The sequence below is a fragment of the Ambystoma mexicanum genome, chromosome 9, assembly GCF_040938575.1.
Source record: "Ambystoma mexicanum isolate Mex_15411 chromosome 9, UKY_AmexF1_1, whole genome shotgun sequence".
In the NCBI taxonomy this organism is placed as follows: domain Eukaryota; kingdom Metazoa; phylum Chordata; class Amphibia; order Caudata; family Ambystomatidae; genus Ambystoma; species Ambystoma mexicanum.
The window spans coordinates 86,288,283-86,307,667 of record NC_090931.1 but is presented as its reverse complement, the minus strand read 5'-3'; the positions used below and the strand labels follow the sequence as shown (position 1 = coordinate 86,307,667).

The 19,385-nt window shown below is 41.8% G+C and overlaps 1 protein-coding gene across 1 annotated transcript in view; it reads right to left on the bottom strand.

Annotated features, from left to right (window-relative positions):
* Window positions 1-19,385, bottom strand: part of LOC138487263 (nicotinamide N-methyltransferase-like) — a 29,552-nt gene that overhangs the window by 7,485 nt on the left and 2,682 nt on the right. Inside the window, exon 2 of the mRNA XM_069613889.1 lies at window positions 9,591-9,798. Within this exon, the coding sequence (XP_069469990.1) occupies window positions 9,591-9,798 (208 nt within the window). The remainder of the gene's footprint in view (window positions 1-9,590; window positions 9,799-19,385) is intronic.

Genomic DNA, 19,385 nt, shown 5'->3' with positions numbered 1-19,385 from the left:
AGAGCACAGGAGTGAGAGTAAACTGTAAAGGATTGGCGTCTGCTTATAGAGTCGGTGGAGGCGGCCTGATCGCATAGTGCAGACAGCTGTCAATGGAGGGTGCAGATGGATCTCATTTAATGGAAACGGGGTGTGACAGCAACACTTGTAAGTGCATCAGAGCGTGCTGCATGGAGGTCAGGGGGCGGTAGATGGTGCGGTAACACACCAAACAGGTGGTACAGTGGTACATTCCTGGTATAACACATGCTAATAGTGATACACCAGAGGAGGCAGGTGATCAGGCTTACCTTAGCAGGTGTGCAAGGCAGGTAATTGCAGAAGGGGAGAGCTTGCGCAGCCCATGTGGTAGTGGTATGGTGGTCCCTCCGGAGACCGGCAGAGATGCTTGTCAGTGACCTTTTCCGCTGGCATTACCCTTCTTGGTTCCCCATTCAGGGGTCAGACAGGGATGCATTTTAGCCCCATTACTGCTTTCTTTGTATATCAATGACTTGCAAAAAGAACTGGTTGGTTGTAATGCAGATATTTCTAAGATAGGGGGGTTGATCATTCTGCATTGATGCACGCCGACGATTCAGACCTTTTTGCTCGTACTCCAAGAGCCTTACAACTCCTAATTAATAAATACATGCCTCATATGGAAGAATTAGATTTACATGCAAACTCTAAAAAATCCACAGTAATGGTCTGTCACCTCACAAAAAAAGAAGATAAAATGTCCTATGTGATGTGGCACCAGCCCCATTTCTAACCTGAAATGGTACGTAATTTTGACTATCTCAGGATTCATTTCTCAGAATCTTTTACGGCAGAGGACCATCTTGCCAAGCAGTTATCATTGATGAGACAGTCTTTTGGGGTCTTTTAGTCTTTTCCGACTAAATAACACAGTACACACAACAGCTGATTAGTATTATCAAGTCTTTTTATTTAGCTCACACATTAGGGGCTGTAAGATATGGTGCAGCATTATGGGGCTTCGCCAACCAAGCTATCAGCCAACGAGAAGAACATTATTTTCAGAAGAAATTGTTGGTTCTCCCAAGTTCAGCTCCAAACTTTGCGACCCATGATCAGATGGGCTTAAGTTTTATTCAGAACAAATTGGCCTTGAAACCAACCTTATCATGGCTTAAGTTCTGGTCTGATACAAATGCTGCTCTTACCCACCATATTATGACATATCTGCTTTCCAGAAAGGGAGTCAAAGATACTAAATGGCTTTCAAACATACGACAGACACTAGGAAGTATTAATGTTAATATTTACTTCGACTCCCCAGCATTGCTAAACGCTAAGGCAAGCCAACAAATGAAGAAAAGGTTAAAAGTGTGGGTAATGGATGCCAGGGAGCAAAACAAAATCCAAAAATCGCCAATAGGTGATGTATCATAATTCAAATAATGCAATAAAAACTATCTGATGTGGACTAACAGTAAAGTACTAAGATGCCAGATAACAAGAGCTTGCTTCGAGTTCCTATTCCTGGAGGAAACTCTCAGCAAGAGATCGGGATGGAGCCTTGAGGCAAGATGCCTGATGTGCCAAACAGATTTAGAAGACATGGCACATTCTTTCTTTTTTTGTCCTTACTAAGAAAGAGGTTTATGGGTCCCTTATTTAAAAAGAAAATAGATGTGTACAGTACCATCCGGCATTGTTTTATTTCTTGAATGTGGAACCCCCTTTAAGGCATGGACTGTGTCACTTTATATACCAGGAGCATGACAAGTTCGAGAAAAGAAATGGAAGATAGAGGATTAGGCCTTTTTTATCTGGTGCTTAGTTTTGTGTATTTTAGTAATAGTAACTAAATCAGTGAGATAATTACTGTCTTGACATAAATTGCGAAGTGGCATGTATGTGGGTAATATATAACTCTTTTTAAATAATTGCATTAGCGATAGTATTGTATGTGCCAACTGTTATAAATGTGTCTGCAATTTGTATTTATTTTGCTTTTGTTGGCACTGGTTAACTGAAATAAAGATATTTGACTGACTAATGAAGCTATAGCAAGCATTGCATATGAAAGTCATTATTTACGTCCTCTACACCAATTGGAATGCTAAGAATGCATTGAATAAGGAGGTGATATCAACCCTGGAAGGTCAACCCCACCAGTAATGGCTCAGAATTTGTGTTAAAGCCTTTAGTGACTCAAAGGTGTTTAACAAGGTTTATGGTGCTGTTAAAGATAGGGTCAGCCCAAAAAAGGGTCATTTCTATTATCTAAGCGCTTACTCTTATCAGGGTCCTTTGAACTCTGATAATAGCTTGTCTGTCCCCCGTGCCTCCTTGTTTTCTCCTCCCTCTCCCTACCCAGCACTATCTTGATCAGTCGCCAACCCTTTAATATAGTCACTTGTTTTGTTCATCTCCTCTCCCCTTCTCTCCCCTCCCCCACACCTCCGCTCCTCCCCCTCCTCGTGTCACTCTTGAACTGCAACAATTGTCGTCAGGCATAGTAATGTTACTGCTAGTATTGTCGCCTTTTTTCCTTCCTCACCTCTCCCTTATTGTTCCATGCACTTGTACTATCTGTTATGATATGATCGTTATTCTCACATTCTGATTTGTTTCAAGGACCTGTAAGAATGCAACTGTATTCTCCCATGTTCCCTCCCTCCTTGAAGTGCTTTGAAACACATTGTGTATAGGCGCTATACAAATAAACAATCAATCAACCCATGGGGTGTATTACCACTGGGACCCGAGAAAAATAACATGCAGGTGCTAAGGCTCATTAGAAAGAAAGAAAACATCTGTGCAGGATCCCAGAACTTGTGTTCAATCCTGAAGTCCGTTTTCCATGTTGCTTACCATGGCGTCTTTGGAGGAGCAAGAGGGTCTTTGGAATATAATCACAGATTCAGTGATCCATCAAATAAGATTTATTTTTATGTTTTGCTACAAAAAAAGAGCCCTTAGCACACGTGTGTGGTCTTTGCAGGCCCTAGCTGATGTGCTGACAGTGCTGTGTGGTCCATCAAAATAAAGGGAGACAGGGGTGCAGGCCACACAGCACTTGGTACTCTGTCTTGCACCTTTGAATGCAGCTCACATTCTGATACCCCTGCCCGGCCAGCTCTCCGGGGTGCTAATCTCAATTATTGATATCATTCCAAACATTCTGATTTATTTTGTATAATACAGAAGGGACAAACTATTCATTTGGAAACAGTGAAAAGCACAGTCAACTCAAAAGAAGCAGAACGGTGACCTGCAACCAGCATGTAATAAGACATACATCTTTTTAATGCATTTCGTCCCTGGGAGATTCAATCACCCTAAAATTGTCTTGTGGAATAGGCCAGTGACATATTTAACTTAGCATTTGCTTCATCAGGGTTGAAGCTACTTCTAAAGCATTAGAAGCCCAATGCACCTACGTGGTAGTCGGTGGGTCTTAACGTATGATTATACCCACTTCCTGCCCATTTTGTTATGTGGTCTTTCTTTGTCTGGGTGGATCATGTGGTATGGCCATAATGGCTGTTTTGCTAATGAAGGCTCAAATCAAGTCCACAAAACAACCCTCGGTTAAAGCTTTGACTAGTCAAAACTGTTTTAAAGACCACCAGACATCCCAATCTATGTTCTATGTGAGGACACCTGTGGGTTTGGCAGTTTTTAGGGCCTGACTCAACTGGTTTGCAACCAACACCTTTTAATGCTGCCTGTAGCATGATTTGTGGACGGTATCTGGACAGCCTCTGAGTGAATGTGTTCTCAGTAGTAGACCGTGCCTTTTCTCATATTCTTACCTGAATCTGCTTCTGAGAAGGGCAGCTGTGGATGATTCTGGTTTGGTAATAATGGCTAGTCCCTGGCTCCTTTGGTCTTCCACCCCTGCCCTGTCTCTCCTGGCTGTTGGATCTCTTGCTGGGCTTTTTCTTAACTTCCTCCAGTTTTCCTTGCTGGTTGGATTGGTTGCTTATGCTGGACACTTCCTTGTCTGCAGTTGTGCATTCCTGGTAACATCCTTTTGGCCCAAGATCCTAAAGCTAGGGGATCATAGTTGACTGGGAATCAGAGTTTATTTCTTCTGCCCTACCACAGCTTCTTTGTGGGAGACCTGGGGTCATCTTTGGCCATATCCTCCATCATGCGGCCATCTCCTTGATGGCTGGTGGGCTGGCTGGCTGGTGTGCTCCATCTGCTGCTGAGGGCTTCATGTTGTGGGCCATATCTCCAGGTTTCATCGTCATTAGTCTAACCTTGTCTGGGTACATAATGTGTTATAGGTCCAAGTTGTATCAACCGAATCCCCCAACCATGATTAGTCAGTCATGGGGTAAATTCAAAGCTATCAATACTGGGAGTACCTGTTCCAGGGTCCTTAGCTCTGGCCCTACAAATGGTTTCATTATCAAGGGTCACCAAGGACTGGGATCAGTGTGGCTATCCAGCCTCCCATCTATCGTTGGTCTCCATTGGCTTGAGTGCGTTTAATACTTCCAGGCCTGCTGGATCTTGAACATTAGCTGGAACACTCCTTGGGTGTTCCCGTGAGCCCCCCACACCCCTATTCCTGGTTGCCTCTTCTGCAGCACCTCAACAGTAAAACAAGAACATACCTAACTTTTCACCATAACCATCGCAGGCCTCTTGACTTCATTCCAGTAATTATTGTAGTTGAACATTCTGGAAATATTGCAAAATCTTAAACAGTGACTTTTAAAGATACTCATCTGCACTAAGACGTTTTCCCTGCTCCTCACCCACTTGAGGACCTGTGGATTTTGGAACCGAAAGTAGAATGTTTGCTTGTAGAAGTGATTTTATATAGATCTGTGTATAATAAATCATTGAAGTTCACTCTTTCCGGCAAAGGGTATAATGATGCGACTGCAATCATTCAACTTTTACATTTTGTTTCTAAATAATTTGTGGTTTTTCTTAGGAGGTCTGTTTTCTGCACTGATTTAACACTTTCTTCCCTAATTTATTTTCCACACACATCTAGTACTTCCCCGTTTAGATAGTCCACTTTAATGTGCTTCATGGCGTGAGTTGGAATTTATGTCTTCACACAAGACTGTGTTTTTTTTTTCATATATATTTACTTTGGTGGAATATTTTTAACTTGCTTGACATTGTTTTCTCCAACGTATAAATGTGTATGTGTGTATGCGTGTGTGCATGCTTAATTATGTGTATATATCTATATTCAAGGAAGAAAATGTAGTTGCGTGGATGTTAAGATGAGAACTTAACGCAACAAAACCCCTCAATTCAGTTAAAGCCACCTTAACTTTGCACCTCCTGTTGCGCAGCCTATGACCACAATGATGTCATCACAGCCTGTGCAACAGAGGGCGCGAAGTTAAGGTGGCTTTAGCTGAATTTCAGGGGTTTTGTTGTGTAAAGTTCTCACCTTACCGTCCATGCAACTAAAGTGTTTTCATTGAATCTCAATGGTTTCGTTACAATGTATTGCTCACCTTAACATCTCTGTAACTAAAAATGTTCCTTGAATTTCAAGTGCTTTGCTATTCCAAATAATTTAAGAATGCTTCCAGCCCACAAGCACGGCCACTCTCTATTTGAAAACACTTGCAACCCATTGCTCAAAGACGTTCATCAATCACAAACTGATTTTGTCCTGTTTTGACGGTGGCATTGCTATGTATAAAAGAATGCAGGCTTTGAGAACTCACAATGTGTTTAGGCAATGTGGAGTGAGATTAAATTATTTGCCATGGACCACACACTTTGGTTAAGCAGCATGCTCCAAGCCCCTTGTTTTATGGCTTGTCTCTTGGTGACTGTTGTGATGCACTGTACGACCCCAATTGACCACATTTAAGCAGCACGGAAACGGGAATAAAATGACCAGCTGCAAGAATAACATATGCCCAGGTACTTTCTGCACCCATAACGAAAATCGAAAGCTGGCACCCATGAATATATGCTAGATGCACAGTACATGAACATATATCTTAAAGTGAAATATACAAATGTAGTTCATTTCACCTTACCCTTAGAAGAAAGTGGGAAAGACAAAATAGCATTGGACCTTTCAAAAAATAATGAACAACAAAAAAATAACCTTGGAGAGGAAAAAAACAAACGGACAGCATATTGACAACGGAAAATTAGCCAAACTACTTCTCCTAGACCTCTCTGCAGCATTTGACTTCATAAATCACAAAATACTATGTTACCACCTTGACAGCGCTGCTCACATCTAACCTAATGCTATCGCCTGGATAAAATCATTCCTCTCTGAGCGCACTATGAGAGTTTTTTCAAACCTAGCCAATGCCACCCCTGCCCCTGTTCCTTGGGGCCTACCTCAAGGATAATGCATGTCCCCCGCGCTCTGCAACATATTCACCTAGCTGCTATTTGACCGCCTTGATGAACGTGGAGTGTCCTATACAAACTATGCAGACGACATGCAAATTCTCATACACTTAAGCTGAGACTACGATACAGACTCTTCCATCCCCAACGACATTTACCAGCTGATCCAATCCTGGATGGCCCAAAATGAGCTTTGTCTAAACGACGACAAAACAGAGCTACTCCTGGTCGGAACCCAAACGCACCTCAAGAAACTTGACCCCAAATACAAACACTTCATAATTGTTGGAAACACCATTACCGTCTGTAAAGAAGTTAAAATTCTGGATGTTTATCTAGAATCCTCCTTAACCTTCTCCAGGCAAGTTAATTCCATAATCTAGTCAGCAGCCTACACTGCCAAACTCATTAACGCCTGCAGACCCTATTTATCAGCAGACAGTTGCCTAACCTTAGCTAGAGCCCTCATTCTGTCAAAACTTGACTATTGCAATATCCTCCTGGCGGGCAAAGCAACCAACAGTATCAAAAAACTACAGGTCACTCAAAGTAACGCCTTATGGGCAGCACTGAACATACCAAGAAGAGAACATATGTCTGAAATCAGACACAAAGTGCGTTGGCTACCAGTTCAGGACCGGATCAAATTCAAAACCTTGGCAATTTCCCACAAATGCCTCACCAACATTGCTCCTAAATACTAATCTGCTTACTCCAACCCAAACCATCAAGCCCACACACTCCGCTTCAGCATTCCTTCTCACAGTTCCAAAATTCAAAAGAACCAAGGCGGGGGGACGCAGCTTCCCATTTGTGACAAAGGCTGGAACGCCCTGCACCTAGACATCAGAACCAACCCTTCCCACATCTCATTTCGTAGAAAACTCAAGGCCTGGTTCTTCACTTCCAATGTGTAACCCTTGTTGCTTGAATGCCTACAGTATATTCACTATACAATATGCCTCTGTAAACACTTCTACACTACTTCATCAGTACACTACTTATGTGAATAAGATTGGACTAAATATCACTGATTATTATACCTACAGATTCTATGCAGCTGTAAATTATCCTATGTCTGTAAATATGTTCAATATAATATATGACAAACGTATGCTTTCTATTGTTGACTGTACCGCATTATCTGTTTTCCAGCGCCCAGATACCCATGAGTTTTGCGCGCTCTGTAAATGTTAAATAAATAAAGAAATGTTCCAATAAATATGCTGCCAAAGTATAAAAGGTGCTCACCTTTTAAACCCAGCAATCTGTCGTGAAATATTCCCTGGTAAACAAAATCCCAATAAGAAGCAAGTGCTTGTGGTCTTGTGGGTAAGTGTCTGCACTGAGAACATGACACCATGAGTATAATCCTAGCCAAATACATGAGCAAGCTTCCAACCCTAAACAAAAAAAAAACATGTGTTGCGTTCAGCCTCAGAAAAAAAGTTATACTCTTCACCCACATTTGTCCTTTACTTGTGCCCTGTCAAACAGCCACAATCAGGGGAGAATAACTGCACCATTGTCCAGGATTACAAACTCTCTTGCCACATTGTGAGCAAATACTCATGACTTACTTGCCTTCTCATCATTTCCCCTCCTCATCCTCATGTATGGCTTTCAACAATATTCTGCTCATAAAGATAACTTGAAAAGTAAACATACCATAGTGTCACTCAAATATGTAAATCATTATTGAACTATGTTAGGCAAAATGTGTACAATTGTGCCATTAGCACCCCCCATTCCCCCAGTCTGCTAGACTACAAATACCAGAATGCAATTCAGCAAAAGGCAAATAAATGGCCTCTGAGTGTAACACTTTCAAGGACTGACAGTAGCACAGTTTTGTTTAAAAATCAGATGCCATGTGTTTTTCTTAGTGCATTATGAGATATTTAAAGCAAAGAACACACACCCCACTAGACTGTGGACTGTCTCCCATCCATGCAGTAATGGGACCAACCCTTATTAGCTTCAAAGTGAGGAAGGGGCTGGTCCCCTCTAGCCATGTTGCTCTAACCGGTCTAGTAATTTTGCCTCACTTATTAGGCACCATGGCCTGACGGGGCTGGCCTTTTCCTCGCTTTAAAGCTAAGCAGGGTTGGTCAGTTGTGGTTACTGCATGGATGAAGACCAGGGTCACCAGAGATTGTTCACCCACAATGCCACTGTAGCTGTAAAAATATCTATTCTGTGTTACTATGTATAAAATATTGCAGGCTTTGAGAACTCCAAATGTGTTTAGTTAATGCCCTGTGTGATTAAATAACTTGCTGAAGATCGCACACTTTGGTTAAGCAGCGTGCTAAAAGCCCCTTATTTTATGGCCAGTCTCTTGGTGACTGTTGTGATACATCAGAGCAACCCAGCTAACTTCAATTAAGAAGCACATAAAAATGAAAAAATGACCAGCTGCAAAAATAACATATGCCCAGGTACTTTTGCCCTCCTAGCGAAAATCAAAACACCTACTCCTTAGACAAAAGTGTGCAAGACAAAATAGCATTGGAATTTTTAAAAAAGTAATGACCAACAGAAAAGTAAGGTGAGAGAGGAAATGTTCCAATAAATATGCTGGCAAAATATAAAACTAAATCCCAATATGAAATAAGTGTCTTTTGTCTTGTGAGTAAGCATCTGCACTGGGAATTTGGCAACCTGAATACAATCCTGGTAGCCAAATACTTGAGCAAGCTTTCCAAACTAAAAAAAAAAAAACAAGGGGTTGTGTTCGCCCTCTGAAGAAAGGTTACGCTGTGCACCCACATGTGTCCTGAACTTGTGCCCTGAAAAGCAGCCACATACATGGGAAAATAACTGCACCAGTTTCCAGGATTGCAAACTCTCTTGCCACATTGTGGGCAAATGCTCATAATTTACTTGCCCTCTCATCAAGACATAGGATTTTATAAAAAAAACTGCTGAGAGGCAGTAGGAGAGTTAGCAAAGTGCATGCAGAGGACATGCAATAACATCATAGTGTATGTAAATGTTATTTTATGAGAGCTGTCAATTTGATCATGTAGACGTGCAGGTAATTTGTATTATGTTATATTTTTTGGTATTGCAGTGTAGTACGGCTCTACGAAATAGAATCGTGTGTCTCTTTGCATAGAAATCATTTGGAATGATTGCAGCCATGGTACATGAAAAAGAGAGAGCGGGCAAACCCGAAAGGCACTAAATGGCGAAGTTGGAATAAATATGGTCCATCTTTGGTGATTTGATGTATTACATACATGCAGATAGGTGCACCACTGATTGCATACCTGTTGCCTTCGCGGTCACAAACAAACTGAAATATATGCATCATGTCTACGGTATTGGCATCGTTCGTCCGCCATTTCTCTAGCTCCCGTAAACCGCTGTCATTCGCAGTTCCAACAATGATTTCTGTGAAATATTCACAGGCTGGAATAATGTAATGGATGTAGGGGGCCAAAGCCATTTGAATCAAGGTGTTTCCTTTCACGTGACCTGGTTAAAAAGAAAAGAAATCAGACCGGAATATGTTAAAAGCCTAAAGCATGAAGCATATTGCCTGGTTCTCTCATATTCAATTCCACTTCCTATATCCACCAACATATCACACATTGCTTCACATCATGCAAGTGGACTATTACGTAGTGGAATACACAATTAAAGGGACATAGTTCAAATATGGAAAATAAAATGATATAACATAATATAAATAAATATGTATAAATACAAATTGTAAAAGTCTCTTTTCGTAGAGTATCTTTTTTATTAGCTATGTAATAAATATATAAATTGGGATTAATTACATAACAGACAGAGTTTAATAAATAATTGATTACATTGAAGATTGCCTCACATGTGTTACCATACCATATTAAAAAATCAGACTTTTGCCTGTAATTAATCTACTTGTAAATCCAAAATGTAAACCAAAGAACATTAAATAAATACAACTTTTGATACATGCAGCAGAACACAACATTCAGGCCAATCTTAAGTTATAGTGTGGAGAGTTGTTAATGTCCTGGGGGCGCACCTTTTAAGGCCTAATATTTCCAATGTTGGACGCAAGACCCTCAGTTGCTCCCCCATCTCCAAAATCATGAGCATCTTAAAGGGGTGTCCTCCTCATAAAGACATTCCTCGGTGTCAGCTTTCTTTGACCCCAACAGGCATCCTTACCCCCTTCTCATAGAACAGCTGCAGAAGGTCTTTAAGAGGAAGCTTAACAGCGATAGAGGATCTTTCATATACAGTAGAAAGATCACTCAAGCAATATCAGTCCTTGCCGGGCCATTTCAAGCAATGTTGGGCCCTTGGGCACGGGCAACTTGGGGACTCCCTCCACTCAACAAAATACATTTTGGGATCCGAATATCCAGTTGCACCCACCTCATCACAATCACTCCTTTAGCTTCCTGGCATCGATCAAAATAAGCATGGGTCCCATTACTTGTGTGCCATGACCCTCTTTATTCTTGCTGTAAACACAATTATAAGCAGTGTAGCATTTTAAGGGCAACATGAGCAGTCCACTACAAGGGTACTTGAGTTCCAACATAGGTACAAGACACGTTTTATCATTAGCAGCCAAGCAGGATACAGGAGATCAGTTGCATACAAGGATAATGCTACATATACCATAGCATAGATAGTGGATGAAGATTAGAAACTGCCATGTAAGTGTCCATATTCAGTGAGATTAGAAGTAGTGTTGCCATTAGAAAGCAAAGACAAGTGGTTATAGTGTGCAATATAGAAATTATGACCATTATTAAAGAAGTAACTCTATAGCCAGTGACACCATGAGTGATGCTTTTTTGAAGATCATAACCTGAGAACGAAATCACTCTGAAGGGTGACAATTTTTAAATGTTTAGGGAATGGTCATTTTGGCAGTTTAGGCAGTACAAGATTAAATGAGATGAGGATCAATCATTTGTTATGAGGTCACACTAGGCGTTGTGCCCACTAAGCAATTTCTACACTAAACCACTTTCTTTTCCAGTTCTTGCCATGGACCAAAAAAGCCAATTTAACATAACTGATATGGAAAGCACACCCATATAATTGATGGGATCTTAGAAAATTGTATCTGGGCTTCTCCTTTGTATTTTAAAGCTTTAAAGATGCCCAAAAAATGGCAATGTGAAATTGTTTTCCATAAATGTGCAGATAAACCTTTGAATTGTACAAAAAAGCAAACCATATTTTTTTCAAATATGCAGGCATTAAATTGTGCTTGCCAGAGGCCTGCAATATCTGGTCTGCTTTCTTCTGTCTGGAACGCCTTCCACTCAAAAGGCCTATGTAATAAGAAAGATCAGGTAATGGGCTACACAATGCCACCAGCGTGTGAGAAGGCAAATCTTTTTTACAGAAGACAGCACAGTACTGTCAGTGAGGAGATGATTTGTCCAGGATCACAGTATCGTCTGTTAGCAAAGCCAGGACACGTCAATGAATGCTTTTGTTCCACAGTCTTGAATTTAGTTACCTAATCACCTCTTCAGAGGAGCACTTTATTCTCATCATCAGGGGTGGCTTCCCAGGTTTTACAAGCACCCTGCTGTAGAAACCGATTACTCGACCTCCGCGGTACTGATGATATGTTGGTTATTATAGCAGCTGCTATCTGGTGCAGGTGCATTACTGCTAATTAGCACCTCATGTGCTACAACACAAAGTGCATATTCATGCCGGTCCATCAACTTCAGACATAGGAAGTGCTGCGTCAACCTTGCTGGAATTTGATTTTGCAATCTTGCATATGATCACAGATCTCTGCAATAAGTTCTTAAAAGCTGAGCTATCTTCTGAACCATTGCAGCAGCACTCACATTTATCAGTATGCATTTGAACGTTGGCTATTGCACATGATCAATAGGATCCCAACAGAAAGGGGAGAATGCTAAAGGATTTATGCCGTAGTGAACACACAAACTGTGTATACCACAATGAACACAGAAACCATTACAGGATAAATTAATCGGAGCAGAATGTACTTGTCAACAACAGAGAAGACATAGTGTTTGCCTCAGCACCATGCCATGAAATATCCTGATGTGTGCCAATTTTGTTTGGTGAACAAATAGCAAAGGATTTCTTTAGATCAGGCAGCTTTGTGGATAACCAAGCCAAAGTGGGCATCTGGGGTAAGTGCGCCTTTGCCCTTTCATAAAGATGTCTCTGATGTGCATGCTCAGGTGAGAGAGTTCTAAAATATAGCAGCCACTTTTGACATGGTAATTTCAACAGCGTTAGAGGCCCTCTGCATGACAATAGGGCTATGCTGGTTCTCGGGTGACCTACACGCATATCTTAGGCTCTAACACATTTGATTCTGTAAATGTATGGGGCCAATTGCAGGCATTGAATTTAGGTCAATAGATTCACTTTGAGCTCAATTTATAAAACTCCTAAAAGGCCTGTTTAGATCAAATAGCATGAGCAGTATTCCCTTAAAAAATCATCTGGCATTATGTAATGGTGTGGACCAATGGTTTGTGATTTAGGATAGATAATATTGTCACTTGCGTCTTTTAATCAAGATCTAAATGGTCGGAGGAAGCTGCATTCCCTGTTCTCTGTACCCCATGCCTTGTCAATTGTCCTTACTTCTCAAAGCTGATTGACTAGCTGTTGACTAGTTTATTTTACAGATGGTCAATTCTCTATAATTGAGTGTACCCCCAGTATGCAATATTTGGAAAAGCTCAACTTTACTGACTTTGCAAACATTCCCATAGACTGAATTTGTGCCAGAATCCCATTTGACAATGTCCAAATCACTAAGAGGTTCAAAGCCAGGAAAACTGCTCAACTCTGCGCAGAGGGTCACTGGACAGTAGTGCCCGTGGAAGCATTACTATGCATTACCATCACTATCCATGAGTGCCCCTGAAGGCGTTCTTATACTCTAGGCAGTAGGCAGTTGTGTCGGAAGCGGCCTCCATACGCTCATACGTTCATACGCGAGCACGTACGTGAGGTGCGGCTTGACACACCCCTGTAGCTCCTTTTCTCTAAACCTCAGTGGAGCGAGGTGGTAGCCGAGTGAGCGTGGAGCAAGCGTGGAGCTGAATGTGGCCAGGTGGCCGATACGGCTTGGATTCGGGGCTCGTGTGGATCCTCTAAGGTGCTGTTCTGGTTGCTTGGCGAACACTGCAGTGGAGCGGGGCTGCAGAACCGCGAGGACGCAGTTGAGCCGCAGTTGAGCGGTGGGTGAGTTCCCTAAATATACTGGGGAACAGTGTTGTGGCCGGCCCTACCAGGCAGTAGACCAGACGGGGCGTAGGGAGTTTATGAGCCCGGGTTGACCTCGGGGGTGGAATCCCGTGGCCGGACTGTGGCTGGTTGGGTTACAGGCCACTCCGGTCGTGGCTACAAATTACTGCTCCCTAAGACTCTTTTTCAAACGCCAGTTGTCTGGCACATAAATATACTCTTTGGGGTGCCGGAGGTGGTCTCGCGCAGCGAAATATTGCACACGCCGGGTGGAGGTACGGTCTGACACGGCTGTTTGTTCTCCTTGCCCCTATTTAGTAGCGGCGTGCACCTCTGTAGTGTCTTGTTTACACATGAGATATAGGTGAAGCTAATCAGTGCCATGAAGAACGGACACTAGACACGGGAGAGGAAGTACTCAAGTGCCGGGACTAATATTTGGCGTAGCCTTAAGTACAGGACTATAACTACAAAACGCGATCTGAGTCCTGGCCGTTTGCCCGGTTGGCTGAGTGATTGTTGGTGGTCCCGAGTAACTTCCCACTGGTGAAACTTTGGTGCACAGGGTCTGTCTGTCCACAGCCTTGGAGATGAATAGGGGGTAGATAGTAACATCGATCCTAACCGATTGAGGCTATCTAGCCCAATATAGCAAATAAATAGTGCAATACACTAACAGTGCGGAGCTAGGTGTATCTACCGGAACAGTTAGCGCACTATTATTAACCCTAACGGATAATATCTGGAGATTGTGGGCTGTAGCCTTTGATCCAGAGATAGAACAACATTAGTATACTTGCTGGAAAATAAAGTGGATTGAACCCTGCTAATTGTGAGTTGTCGAAGCGAGTGGTTTGGGTACTCGTAGAGAGTCCTCTTGAGACATCTCTAATGCAATCAGATAGGAACCTGAACCATCCTGTGTACAACTTAAGGAAGACCAAGTCAAGAACAGTTGCTTGGGGTCCCGCTAACAAGAAGGCTGAGATGGATAATCCGATGCCCAAAGTAAAAGCAAATAAAAGCTCTTCGAACAATCAAGGTGTGATTACTTCCTTCTTTCCCCCACGAGAAATAAACTCTACTACAATTGAAGAAGTTACACCTGACCAACGAGAAAATCCTTTACTGAGTATATCCAATTTTGAAGATATTGACAATAACTCACTATTAGACTTATGTCTAAATATTCAGAGAAACATGACACCACAACCTGAAGTAAGATTCAATAATAACAGCAGTCTACCGATAGATAATCCTATGAACATACTTTCAGGGACTCCTACGGTCAGAGATCGATTAGAGAGACTCTACGCATCTCCTAACCTGGCGTTAGCCTCAATGGAAGATGATCCTGATGAAATAATTGACCGTATAGATAAATCTAGTACAGGGCTAGCCGAAATTGTGGAGAATCAGGCATCGGTAGCCTCGCTGCAGTTTGCACTTAAGATCTTGCTGAAAATGTCGGGGCGGATTCTAGCCAATATGGACATCCTCCTCAGGGGAAATAAGGAGAGAACGATTTTGGTCGAAGATGTGGAGGCAAATCTATCTGAGGCAATTCATGTAACAAGTGAGATTGATAAGCAACAAGATTTGGAGATCAATGTGGAATCAGATAGAGTCGATCCATTCTTCTCCAAAAAACAGAAGCGTTTAGCAAGAAAAACAAACAAGGGCAAAAGAGCCAAAGCCACAAAACTAACACCGACAGAGAAGAATGAGAGGGGAATAACTACCAAGAAGAGTAGGAAAAGAGTTGCAAGAGCCAAGAAAAGAAAGGCAGCTCGAGATGGATATTTGACCAGCTGGCTACTCCCCGAACAGGGACGGTCAGTGGAACATGAAGAAAGCATAGAGATTGTGGAAGAGATGGAGGCGAGCCATAGCAGTGTAATAGATACAGCCACGGTAACTAGTCAACCGATAATACAGGAAGATCTACCTCTTGAAGTAAGGGTCACTTCGGACAATAAGAATGAGAAGAAAGGCAGTCGAATATGCCTGATTAAAAATCTATATCAGAGTAAGGCTAATAAATGGCTATCGCGATAAGAGTTTTTGACACAATTATATTCTGTCCCTCAACTGCGGGTACTAATTTCAGATGACTTTCAATTTGTCGAACCTTTGAAAGGACCGAACCCTAATGTCTCAGCCATTCACTGTAAATTTGTAGCCACGGCGGATCTGTTAAGAAAGTACAAATTGGAATTAAAATCAGTTGACGTGGAAGTGGATGTTGACTTAAATGAAATAGATCCCAGCTGCCGGGAGGAAGAGGTTGCCGTTATTCTGGATACAGTACCCTGCCCCAACGTACAGAATGATAAAAAAATAGAAGCGTCTGATGTCCAACAGGTTTTGAAATGGTTGGCTGACGCCCTTCCTGAGATCTTAAGGAAACCATGAGATCTATCTGTTGTATCCTGGAATTGTCAGGGTTTTATGCATTTACTCACACCAGAGGGCTCTACGAAATTGTTTGATAAATCTAGCTGTTTCTGCCTACAAGAGACTTGGACATTGGACCCTTTGGTATTAGATGGGTGTAGGCTGTTTCACGCTGCTGCCAAAAGAGGTGACAAAGGCAGGCCATTTGGTGGATTGGTGACAGGAGTGGCTAATACCTTGGGCTCCAGGAAGATTGGCTCGAACTGTGAAAGCAACTTACTCGCAGTCGAAGTGATACTTGATGATATAGATTCTTTGTTTTCTTTCTTGTTGGTAAATCTTTACAACCCACCTGGAGCAATATTAAGCGAACATTTGCAAGACTCATTGCAGGATGTGTTGGCAAATTGGACACCTGTAGCTACTAATTTGGGAGTAATGGTTGTGGGTGATTTCAATTGCCATATGAGAGGACGGGTGTGTAAAATGCAGAATTCTAAATTGAAAGAGAAGGGTATCATGGTTCACAACAAAAAAGATATTGAGGGCAGTACCTGGGAATCCCTGTTTGAATCTTGGGACATGATAATGCTTAATGGCAGAACAGTTAGTGATTATCCTGGACAATACACTTGGTCCAACGGTGCTGCTTGCAGCACGTTGGACTACATATATACATGTCCAGAGTTTCAAGAGCTGATTGTTGACTTGATAGTTATGCCCAATGTGTGGAGCGATCATGCTGCATTAAAATGTACGATGAATATTCCTCGAAAACAGCCCTCAGTTAGCAATATGGGTATTGTAAAAGTCAATAAGACAGGAACCAGGATTTCCTGGTCAGATAAGAATATCGCTCTTGCGGCAGAAACTCTGGGAAGAGTAGTGCTTAAAGAGCTACACAAATTTAATGATATGTCTATCAACTCCATAGAAGACTGGATCTATGATTTCTCAGGCAAACATGCTGTGGCCCCTATGGGGTGTATGACAAGCAGTGTGGGGAATAAACTACCATTCGATAAAATAATTAGAGACATGAAGCGTAATTGTAGAGCTGAGCTTCGCAGAGCTAAGAAATCAATGGCCCCCGGGGAAGCCTACTATCGGACAATTAGAGCGATTAAAAATAGATATAAATCGACCATTAAGGAGAAAAAAAGGGCGGACAAGGTTCTTAATTGGCAAAAATTAGTGAAGACCATATGTGAAAAGAAGACCCGAAACATCTGGTCTCTCTTGAGTGAGGCTCAGGGTACACAGAGAGGAACATTGGTTAACCCCATTGAAGCAAGAGTGTGGGTCACATTTCTAGAAAACAGAAATATGGTGGGTGAGGAAGTAACAATACTAGGCAGGCCGCCTTGTGAGGCCCCTTTCTCCGTAACGTACGAGCTCATCTTGAATAAAATCAAAGAGTTAAAATCATCAAGAGCACCGGGACCCAATGGTTTGGCTAATGCTGCCATGAAAGTATACCCAGAGTTTTGGGCAAGTTTGCTAAATATCCTGTTTCAGAAAATATTAAAGACAGGTAAAATACCCTGTTCATGGCAGACGGCAATATTAATTCCAGTCTTTAAAAAGGGTGATAGACTCGACCCAGGCAACTATAGGTTGCTTTCTATGCTTGATGTTACTGGAAAGATATTTGCCTCACTTTTGCTCAATGAGTTACAATCTTGGGCAGAAGGCAAAGGATTATTGTCTAGATTCCAAAGTGGGTTTAGACAAGGTTACTCCACTGCCCATAACATCATGATCATGGATATTCTGCAAACCAGAGCCTTATGTACTGGATCGGCCCCGCTCTATGCATTATATATAGACTTTACAGCGGCGTTTGATTCCATACCCCGTAGTCGGTTATGGAACAAACTGTATACAATGGGCTGCCCTGATGGCCTAATATACTATCTAAAACTTTTACATTCAAATAATTCAGTTAAATTGAAATTAGACCAAGAAGGCCACACAACCCAAAAGGTTATACAAAACAGGGGTGTCAAGCAAGGATGCGTAACGGCTCCTTTAATATATAATCTATATACTTATGACATCCCTGATGTTTTAAATAAGGTGAGAAACTGCCCGCCGAAAATTGGGGAAGCTAGCTGCCCAGTACTAGCATACGCCGACGATTTGGTGATATTTGACCATACCATCGGCGGGATGCGAAGATCTGCGGTTGCATTATGGAAATACGCCGAAGAGAATGGCCTAAGCATTAACTTAGGGAAAACAAAAATTATGAGATATACAAAAAAAAAGGTCTCCCGCGTGCAACTCACAGTAGGGATAGTGAACATCTCATATGTCCCTCGATATTGCTATTTAGGCATTGACTTTGAAAATACTGGGGATTACTTGGCATGTAAACAAACACGCTGTATTAAAGCTGCACAGTTGACTGCCTTATTTTATAGATTTACGATCAGCCACAGCGGTTTCACTTTATGGGGTATAAGGCAACTCTATATACAGGTGTTCGCCCCGGCGATAATATATGGCCTGGAAGCTCTATTAGAGACTGACCTTAGATGGCTACAGATCTTAGAGGGTAAATTTTGGCGACGTGTGCTTGGTCTATCTCCCTCTATTCCGGTGGCCATTATTAGATTAGAATTGGGTTTAACCTCCCTAAAGGCATTGGTGTTAAAGAAGAGAGCCGCGTTATATCTCAGAATGACTTGTGATACTAGTAATGATATATTAACTGCGGTACGCCGAGAAATAAAAAAAGAAGGCTCGACCAGCTCAATTATAGATCAGATGAACAATTTGCTCTCTGAAATAGGCTGGCAATTCAGAGATGGTAAATACTCAGACAAAGTAAATAGAGCATTGAGCAAACGCATTGATCTCTGGGATTGGTTGGAGAATTTTGAACATCTTAAGAGTCTGAGCAGCTACCAGTTTGTGCAATATAGACTATTTGAATTTAGGAAACCCCAGAGATACTTGAATATCTGTCCATCTATTAGACTTAGACGGTTCATATTACTGCTTCGCCTAGAACAGCTACCTACCTTAAACAACACGGGGAGAAAAGATAGGATGGCCGTCGAGGAACGTATCTGCCGATTATGTAAAGCACATAAGCAGTTGGAGACTGCAAAACATTTGTTAACTGAGTGCTCGGAGATGGCTGGTACTTTTATTCCCCTTCTTGGTAGCTATGTGCATGAAACCACACATATTGGGGAAGCCCTGTTTTGGCACCATTGCCTCAACTCTAATGGTCTACGTTTATTAATAGCTCTGTATACTATCTGGTTACAAATTGAAAGAAGACTGGGTATAACTCTGTAGAGGAATAGGTTCTATGAAGGTAATTCTTAGATGGAAGGTATGAAATGTATATATATCTGTGAATAACATGAATCATTTGTTTTTTTAGAATTTTGTATTGTAAATTATGTGTATTTAAAAATTATATTTGAATCATGTTAGTATTTTAT